The sequence below is a fragment of the Entelurus aequoreus genome, linkage group LG11 (assembly GCF_033978785.1).
Source record: "Entelurus aequoreus isolate RoL-2023_Sb linkage group LG11, RoL_Eaeq_v1.1, whole genome shotgun sequence".
NCBI classification, from domain to species: Eukaryota; Metazoa; Chordata; class Actinopteri; order Syngnathiformes; family Syngnathidae; genus Entelurus; species Entelurus aequoreus.
The window spans coordinates 47,684,671-47,695,299 of NC_084741.1; the positions used below are offsets into that span (position 1 = coordinate 47,684,671).

At 38.0% G+C, this 10,629-nt stretch overlaps 1 protein-coding gene across 1 annotated transcript in view; it reads right to left on the bottom strand.

The window, feature by feature from the left end:
* The window catches only part of dnah5 (dynein, axonemal, heavy chain 5), a 251,509-nt gene that overhangs the window by 79,145 nt on the left and 161,735 nt on the right, over positions 1–10,629 (bottom strand). Inside the window, exons 75-76 of the mRNA XM_062062242.1 lie at positions 4,296–4,400; positions 3,858–3,996 (exon numbers count right to left, since the gene is read on the bottom strand). Coding sequence (XP_061918226.1) covers positions 3,858–3,996; positions 4,296–4,400 — 244 coding nt within the window. The remainder of the gene's footprint in view (positions 1–3,857; positions 3,997–4,295; positions 4,401–10,629) is intronic.

Genomic DNA, 10,629 nt, shown 5'->3' on the forward strand with positions numbered 1-10,629 from the left:
AAAAAGCTGGTTCCAACCGTTTTTTTTAGTGCATGTAAACATTAAGTGTGTGTGAATTGGGCGGCGACGTTGGGATGAGGGGCCCTTCAGTAGTCTTGTGTATGGGGGCCCCAATTTGGCGCTACGCCTCTGCAAGTGACTATGCAGTAGCATACACTGGTGTGAATGTGAGTACAAAAGCACTTTCTTTGGTCAGACCTAACATGAGCTGTGTCTCAATTCAGCGGCTGCATCATTCGCAGTGCGCATTTGTGGGGTGCTGAAGTCATTGCGGTGCCCGAAGGATGTCCCAATTCAAAAAAGTTCCAAGTGTCCTTTGAATCCCATTAGCAGAATCAATCAATCAATCAATCAATGTTTATTTATATAGCCCTAAATCACAAGTGTCTCAAAGGGCTGTACAAGCCACAACGACATCCTCGGTACAGAGCCCACATACGGGCAAGGAAAACTCACCCCAGTGGGACGTCAATGTGAATGACTATGAGAAACCTTGGAGAGGACCGCATATGTGGGTAACCCCCCCCCCCCCCCTTCCCCCTCTAGGGGAGACCGAAAGCAATGGATGTCGAGTGGGTCTGACATAATATTGTGAAAGTCCAACACATCAGCGAAAGTCCAGTCCATAGTGGGGCCAGCAGGAACCATCCCGAGCGGAGACGGGTCAGCAGCGTAGAGATGTCCCCATCCGATGCACAGGCTAGCGGTCCACCCCGGGTTGGGAGCAGAGTAGAAAAGAAAAGAAAAGAAACGGCAGATCAACTGGTCTAAAAAGGGAGTATATTTAAAGGCTAGAGTATACAAATGAGTTTTAAGATGAGACTTAAATGCTTCTACTGAGGTAGCATCTCTAACTTTTACCGGGAGGGCATTCCATAATATTGGAGCCCGAATAGAAAACGCTCTATAGCCCGCAGACTTTTTTTGGGCTCTGGGAATCACTAATAAGCCGGAGTTCTTTGAACGCAGATTTCTTGCCGGGACATATGGTACAATACAATCGGCAAGATAGGCAGGAGCTTGACCGTGTAGTATTTTATACGTAAGTAGTAAAACTTAAGTCGCATCTTAGGTGCACAGGAAGCCAGTGCAAGTGAGCCAGTATAGGCGTAATATGATCAAACTTTCTTGTTTTTGTCAAAAGTCTAGCAGCCGCATTTTGTACCATCTGTAATCTTTTAATGCTAGACATAGGGAGGTCCGAAAATAAAACGTTACAGTAATCGAGACGAGATGTAACGAACGCATGGATAATGATCTCAGCATCGCTTGTGGACAAAATGGAACGAATTTTAGCGATATTACGGAGATGAAAGAAGGCCGTTTTAGTAACACTCTTAATGTGTGACTCAAACAAGAGAGTTGGGTCGAAGATAATACCCAGATTCTTTACCGAGTCACCTTGTTTAATTGTTTGGTTGTCAAATGTTAAGGTGGTATTATTAAATAGATGTCGGTGTTGAGCAGGACCGATAATCAGCATTTCCGTTTTCTTAGCGTTGAGTTGCAAAAAGTTAGCGGACATCCATTGTTTAATTTCATTAAGACACGCCTCCAGCTGACTACAATCCGGCGTGTTGGTCAGCTTTAGGGGCATGTAGAGTTGAGTGTCATCAGCATAACAGTGAAAGCTAACACCGTATTTGCGTATGATGTCACCTAGCGGCAGCATGTAAATACTAAAGAGTGCAGGGCCAAGAACCGAACCCTGGGGAACTCCGCACGTTACCTTAACATAGTCCGAGGTCACATTGTTATGGGAGACACACTGCATCCTGTCAGTAAGATAAGAGTTAAACCAAGACAAGGCTAAGTCTGACATCCCTATACGCGTAAGTAAAGTGTGATCCTTTGCGCTCTCAACTCTGAAAATCTTTGTGCGCTGAGCTTTTTTCAACGTTTGGAAGTAAAGCGCAACAGTTCGTCTTATTTATGTCATATCGATGTGTGGTCAGAATAGTGAAGTATTGTAAATGTGTGCATCAATGTACCGATATTAGTTATTGCTGTTTTTTGTGTACACTTGTATGTTATCTGAAAATGTTTACTCTTATAAATGATTGTGATCTTGTGTTTAACTTTTCTGTTTTTTGTTTTGCTGTGCAGAGCAATCAAGGAGGACAAAGATTTGGACGAGGCAATTTAAAGGATATCAGAAATGACACAAATCACTTGTATACCAGTTTGGATGATCATTTAAAAACAAAGTATTTTTGTAACCTGTATAAATTAATAAACTAATGTGCTGAAACTGCAGTTGTTGTGATTCATTTCCTCTGCATTCATTGCAAATAATTATGTTATAATAATAATACTTAACTATCCCAATATTTACTATTACTAGCTATAATACAAATCATTTGACCAGGTTAGAAAACTACATCAATTGTGAATCACATATTAATAAAGTCACTGCTAAATAAGGTTGTGTGGTGTGGTTGATTGGATAGACCGTGAGGACTCTTTCTGGAACATCTACTGGATTGTCTGCATGTTTGTAAAGGTACATGTCCCACAACAACGAGCATAACAAAAAAAAAAAAAGAACGTGGGCATCTTAAAGTCAAGATCAAGATCAAGATCAAGATCAAGATGCTGTTTATTGTCCATTCTTTAACATGTACAAGACATATAAGAACTGAAATTACATTTTCGGCACAGTCCCACTACAAGACCGCCAACGGTAGCTCCTTAACTTATCATTAACTGGGCATCTCTATCCTCCTTCAAAACCGCAATAAAAGTTCACCTCCAGGCAGCTACAACCCTAAACTAACACCCTCCCCGGATTGCTAATAATCAAATGTAAACAATCAAATGCAGATACTTTTTCTTATGCCTTCTGATCTCTCTCTCTCTCTATGTCCACTACTTGATATCCTACCCCCCCCCCCCTCCACACCCCTGATTGTAAATAATGTAAATAATTCAATGTGATTATCTTGTGTGATGACTGTATTATGATGATAGTATATATGATAGTATATATCTGTATCATGAATCAATTTAAGTGGACCCCGACTTAAACAAGTTGAAAAACTTATTCGGGTGTTACCATTTAGTGGTCAATTGTACGGAATATGTACTTCACTGTGCAACCTACTAATAAAAGTCTCAAACTAATAATTAGGGACAAGCGGTACAAAATGGATGGATGGATAAAAATAACAGCTTCAGAATGCTTGTCAACACGTGACAAATCTCCATGACAACCATCTCCCATGATCGGTTGGCTCTAACCGCAGAAAAATCTGACCCTGGTGGTGTTTTTAGTTCTTTGCCGCTTCCTCTAAAATAAGGTAAAGGACCAAGAGAACACAAAAAAAAGGATGCAACATTATTCTTCTCCTAAGTTCCTTATTATTCAACTTTGCGTGACTGGGCAGCAGATATGTGACGTAAATGTAAGTGACATAACCAGGAAGCTAGGACGTCCCAATTCATATCGCTCCAACCGCTGCTGGAGGACTTGCGCCAGGACCCACACTTCATCGACCGCATGGGCAGGGTCCTTGGAAGGATGCAGCCCATGAATTTAAACACAGCTATTGATTGATTGGCTATTGATCAGTCTTGGATGCTCCCCGCCTCCTGTTCTAACACCAGGCCAATCTTGGTTGCACTTCACACATAAACACGACATCTGCACAGCTCTGCGCCTAGGGAAGACACACTTCCCCTGCTTTGCCACAACTAGAATGGGTGGGCCAGGGCTCCAGCTTCCCCTTGATCCTGCACAAGCTATAGAAAATGCATTCTAACTCGAAGGGTAAAGGATCTAGATGGGCAAACTGGCTGTAACACATTCAAAGACAAGAATAGTTGCTCCTCAGGATGTAAATTCTGCTATGACCTACCGGGTCGATATTCCTCCCTGGCAGCATTGATTTGGACCTCAGTGTCAGCTGCAATCTGTAGTTTCTGATTGACCTCTTCAGCTGTGCACTTGGTGTTGGCGAGAACAGCAATCAGACTCTCATCATCAACCAGTGAGCCCTGCAAATAGAAACACAGTATTTGTGACAGTCAGGAAATTGAAGCAAACGTGCGTTTAAATGAGTAGATGTTAGAGGTCAACATTTAATTATCATGCGAGCACAAAAAGTGTTCATGTTTCTTTATAATTGCAACGCTCTTTGCTTTCGAGTACAAAAATAAAACCCCATCAACAGCAATCACAGTTATAAATTGAATCATGCGTTGCTTTTAATCATAATGTTGGGGCAGGAAATGGTCAAAATGGCTTTTCAATTGCTGCCTAATGTTGTCAGAGGCTGGGGGGTTAAGCTCCTTGCCTGGGTGCTAGTCAGTCGGCACAAGAGGTTGTCCTCAAGCTCCTTTATCTTCCTCTTGTTTGATGTAACATCTTCCAAGAGGTCTGTCCTCTCCTTTTCCAGTTCCTGCAAGAAATAAAACACTGATAGTACATATATGCTTACTGTATAGCGGATGTAAGGATGTAGATGTCGCACGCATGAATGAGCTGTATACCATTAAACAACTCCAATTTATGATTTTTATTTGACAGTATTCTGTCTTTTTTTAGTAGACGACGATACTGCCTAGTTGTCCTTCCATTAGTTGCTTAATGATGGCCACTCATAGTTGTTCCATTCTACAGTAGGGAATGCAGCCATTCCTGGCTGAACCTCACTTGAGAGGAAGGTGGGGAGGGGTTAATCATTTTGCAATGCAGTCTGCTGAAAATTATGAAAAGCCCCACTTTACATAGCAACTGATGCTGTGGTCAAAGTTGGAATTGCCACAAAACACATTTTAAGATATTCAACACTCTACTGCTGTTTGGCAGCTAAAGTGGATAGTACCCCGCCCCCTCCCTGCCCCCCACCCAATTTGTCATGCTTCATGTGTCAGGTAAACCGCGACAAATGGGGCCATATGAATCCCCTTCTTACTGTATCTTGGCATTATCGGCCTTTACTTTTACTTTACCAGCTGATGCAACATGAGATTAAACAAAAATGCAGCATATACAGCAACTGTCCATAATATATAAATTGGTATTAAAGTACCATCAAAGTATTCATTTTAGTGTGTACATTGTTTTAATAGCCAATAAATATACATGTAAACACTAAAGGCCTGATCTACTCAGATCCAAATAACACGTGTTAATAGTGTGTACTAGTAATTAGTGGGTGTGTTGCGGATTATCTACTATGAATGTGTGTACAATTGATAACAAGTGCAAAAGTGGTGCCAACCTCCCCATTGCATTTGTTTTATTCAGCCCTTCAAGTTATCCAGGAGTTATAAAATGATAAAAATGTGTTTTTTTAATAGAATATATGTATAATAGTTTGATTTATGACAGTCCAAATATGTTGAAACGCACACAGACAGAATTTTCTCTCTCAATCATCTGTCACTATTTCGCTACCACCTCCTTTCTCACCGCCATTTGTGCGTTACTGTACCAGTTAACACGTACATTCCAGATGTGCGAAATGTAGATGCAAAACAGCGGCTGCAGAATATTTTCAGTCTTTATAAATCACATTGTATGTGCTAAATGATTATTTGGGCATCCTCCTACTACTATTGCAGGTTTTGTGATAATCAGTAAATATTTTGCATATACTGTACATCAGGGGTCACCAACGCGGTGCCCGCGGGCACCAGGTCGCCCGTAAGGACCAGATGAGTCACCCGCGGGCCTGTTCTAAAAAAAAAATTAAAAAAAAAAATATATATATATATATATATATTTTTTTTTTTTAAATTAAATCTACATAGAAAAAACACAAGATACACTTTCAATCAGTGCATCAACCCAAACAACCTCCCCCATGCACACTCATCCACACCCACTCACACAAAAGGGGTTATTTCTTTCTGCTACCAATATTCTGGTTCCCACAACATAGACAACACATCTGCAAGGGACACAGTCCCTGAAGCACACATGATTGTATAGGCTGCTGGTCCACTAACATTTTCATTAATTACTATTTTTTATGTAATTATTTTTATATTGTTTTACTTTCTTTTTTATCCAAGAAAATGTTTTTTATTTATTTATCTTATTTTATTTTATTTTTTAAAAAAGGGCCTTATCTTCAACAGACCAGGTTGTCAATGAAATTATATTTGTTTAAAGGGTTTTTAAAACCAGGCCCAGTCCAGATAATGTCCAAGTCGGACTCAGCAACACACACCTTCATTCATGTACACAGAAAAAAATTAGGGAACACATCAGATTGCATATAATTTATAAACAAAATTACATTTTCAAAATAAGCATTTATGTACAGTCCAGATTATGTCCAGGTCACTCAAATTACGGAACACAACAACAGATATCATATAATCTATAAACATAATTATACTTTTAAAATAAGCCTTTGAGGACTTCTCATCTTTTTTTAATGTTTTTTGGCATCATTATCGTTTTCTACCATGTAACTTTCTAAAGTTAGAAAATACTAAATACATGTTTTAAAAAGAGTAATACTAAGTGAATATCTGTTTTTGGCCTTAAAAATAAACCTTTTACCGAGTACTATAATTAAATTGACTAAATCATGATTGTCAATGAACTCTCCTAAAATAACAGAAACCACATTAAGCTTCATAAACAAACCAATCCTTAAACACATTTTTTCAACTTCCACCCAAAACAAAGACACAATATGACAATACCAAAACAAATGCAGGGTGGATTCAGGCTCCTGACAACAAAATCAGCAATCATCTGACTCTGTCATATTCCATAATTTTAACATTTTCCTTGTGGGTAAGAAGTTATAAATAATTTTAATTTGAAAATAACGATTTTGCACATCGATAGTAGTTTTATAGATTAGTTTGAATATGGCATCCCATGGCAACGGGCAGTCAAAAAAGTCCTCCCATTTTCCATATGCGTTGTATGGGGCAGCCTTCAAAGATTTCTTTATTAAATAAAAATTATATATTTTTCTATTTATTTTAGTTCCTTTTTGCCAACTACAATTTCTTATTAGAGGTTTACAAACTAATAATTTAGTAGTTCCATAATTAATTATTTGTTTCCATCTTTTCCCAATTACTCCAGTTAGTTGATACAATGAAAAGCTTGAGCAAGCATCACCATACATAGTTCTAAATTCATCATACTTCATAATTTTACCATTCTCATTGATAATATCATTGACAAAAATGATTCCTCTTTAAAACATATTTTTCCAAAAGAAAGGCTTTCCATCTATTACAATATTAGAGTTCATCCATATTATCTGCTGCAAAATATTGTCTCTATTTTCTGGCACATAAAATTGAAAACACCACTATGAGTGGATTGTTTCCTTTATGAACCCCGCCATGTTTCCCAGCAGACTCTCTACATAAGGAAAATGGGAGGGGATCACTTGTAAAAAAGGATACAATTTCTTTTGATACAGTACATGTTTTTTGTCCAACAGGACATTTGTGTACCACTCAATGTTTAAATACATCTTTGGAACAATTGATGCTTTTAAAGACAGACACATAGCTTCAAGGTTGAGAAGTTTCATGCCCCCATATTCATACTCTTTGTACAAAACCTTTCTTTTAATCTTTTCTGGTTTGCCGTTCCAGACAAAATCGAAGACCCTCCGCTCATAAATCTTAAAAAAGTTTTGTGATGGAGCTGGTAATGACAAAAACAAATAAATAAATTGAGGAATAATTAACGAGTTGGCAATAGACATTTTACCATACAAGGTTAGGGATTTCCCTTTCCGTAATTGCATAATTTTGTCCAGCTTTCTTAGTCGATTATCATAATTTACTGAGCCTAGATCTTCCAGATTTTCTGGGACAACAACACCAAGTATGTTAACTGGTCCATCTGTCCACAAAACAGGCACTTTGCATTCCATTCGAAAGGACCTTCCCTTTAGATTTCCGATCCTTAACATTTTACATTTAACATAATTAAGCTTAAGGCCAGATTGCTGTGAAAATATGTCCAAAAGATTAAGAAGGTTCCGCAAACAATGAGGAAAAATCTTATCTTTGTGAATCAGCCTTTTCTGACATGAACTTCATCAAGAACAAACACAGAACACGCCTCACTGATGCACATCTGCAAGACTCACTCAGAGTTGCAGTGTCAAGTTACACACCAGAGTACAACACACTAGTTAACAGCATGCAATGCCAGGCTTCCCACTAACTGACAAAGAAACAGATAACAGATTTGGTGTCCAGTTCAAAGTGTGACATGATTTAAAAATTTGAGAGTTTACTTTTGTATTTTACATGAGTTATTATTTGTACAAACATGGTGCAAAGTAATTCATGATTTGTTAAAAAATGTTAGTGGCTAGCTAGTTAAAATGGGATATTGTGATTTCACAAGACTGTCTTAGAAGTGATCATTTGAAAATGTTCAATTTGAAAAATGTGCACTTAGAGAAAATATAAAAATAAAGTGTTGCATATTGATATTTATCTGTTTCTATATATATTTATTGTGAGAAATCATTAAGATGATCAGTGTTTCCACAAAGATAAATATCATTAATTATTAATAGTAACAGAGTTAAAGGTAAATTGAGCAAATTGGCTATTTCTGGCAATTTATTTAAGTGTGTATCAAACTGGTAGCCCTTCGCATTAATCAGTACCCAAGAAGTAGCTCTTGGTTTCAAAAAGGTTGGTGACCCCTGCTGTACATGAACAGAGACACGCTAAATTAGGGGTCCCCATTAGGTCGATTGCCGCGGAGGGTGTGTCCAGGGCTGTTGCTACAAATTCTGGGCCTTCTGAAAGAATATCGGTGTGGGCCCATATTCTGTCGAATTTGACTGCATCCTCAAAAAAAACTGCCAGTAGCTTTGCCACGCTGTACTTGTCGACATGCTTACTGTTCAGAAGATACAATGAAAGAAACATAATTTAAAATCACTACTTTCTTGTACACGAGGCAGCTGCTTTTTGTTCGAGGCAAATATTTGAAACATTTGTGTTTGTGCGCATGTTAAGTAGCAAATAACGATGAGGACTAGACATTAACAGAACACCTCTCCACCCCATTCATTGTCACCTTCAATTTTGTTCTTTGTCAGTGTTCTTGACGGTGCCTGGTGTAATACACCAATGTTTCCTTTTTTACGATTACTGACTTAAGTCAGAGTATTATTATGTAAATGAGGTATTATTAGTCTTATTCTCATTGCATTGATTTGACATGTTATTACACCTCTGATTGCAAGTACATTTTCAATTAACCATTCAACTAATAGTTAGTTTTTGTACTTAACAATCAAGCACTGATATGCCAAAAAAAACACAGTGTTCGAGCTCAAGATAAAGTAAAACAAAGAGCATGTGGAATATTGTTATAAAACAAATGTGAAAAACCTCAACAAGCCTCATCTAATCTCAATTAGAGTTTAAATTGGCTTGTTTGTTCACTGTGTCATCGGAAAGCCCAACGCCAGGCCTTTTTGTTAGCAAATTTGCCAAAGAGGTCCTGGAAGTCCAATTGTCGGCTTAGCTGACTAGTTTCAGTTTGCTAAACACCCCAAGTGTAAAAAGTCCCAAATTCTAAATAGTCTCTTTATTTGTTGTTGTCAGCTATCATTACTAATTTAAATTGCTGTAAAAACAAACAACAAATATTTGAATGTGTAACTTTTTTCCATTTGGGCTATTCAAATGTCACATTTTTAAACATTTTACAAGACCGCATTGAACGCAGTGGCGTGCCGTCACTAGAGGCAGGGGAGGCGGGGCCCTCACCTGCCGTCATGGAAAGAAAAAAAATGTAAAAACAAAAAAATAATAATTAAATTGTTATATGTATCCAGTGATTATACTAAAGTTATTTTCCATTTAACTTCACCAGTTTTAGATTATTTTTATTTTTATTTTCACATTTGCCGTTCAAATACTGAGAAGAGACGGTGTGGTGATCAGCAGCCAGATGAGGCACGTCACTGATTTGTGCCTCAACATGGATTGTGCACAATGACTCGGCTAACTGCTGAGCTGCTGTGCAGTGAGACTGTATTGCTATATGAATTATATCAGCTAACCAAACTATGGCATAGTTTAGTTAGCTGAGGTATATAATGTACAGTGTATTTTGTCAAAAACTGTATGTGTATAACGTATTTCTTGTGCTGAGCATTCATAAATCTGCTGCAAAAGACGTACTGGTTGAGGCTCGCAGTAATCCGGCCTCCTGGTGGTAGAGGGCGGTAGTGATCCCAGAGATCATTCCTCGGCCACAGAAGAAAAAAAAAAAAAAAAAAAGTTTGCAAGCGATTGTTTATTACGGAGCCCCTAAAGGGACATGGGAATTTTTTTTTTTTTAGACATGTATCTCGTGGCCACGAGAAAGTATCTCGTGGCCACGAGAAAGTATCTCGTGGCCACGAGAAAGTTTCTCGTGGCCACGAGAAACTTTTTATAAAAAAAAAAAAAAAAAAAAAAATATATTAATTTTTTTTTTTTTTTTTTTTTTTTTTATAAAAAGTTTCTCGTGGCCACGAGAAAGCATTGGATGCGTGCTGATGGTTTAGTGTGTGTTAAAATGGCAGTTTAGGAGTTAATATGGCTGTATTTCCAGATAGGACTTTCCCCGATGTGTGTTGTGGCAAAATGTGAATGCTTGATTAGTAGGTGTGAGACAAA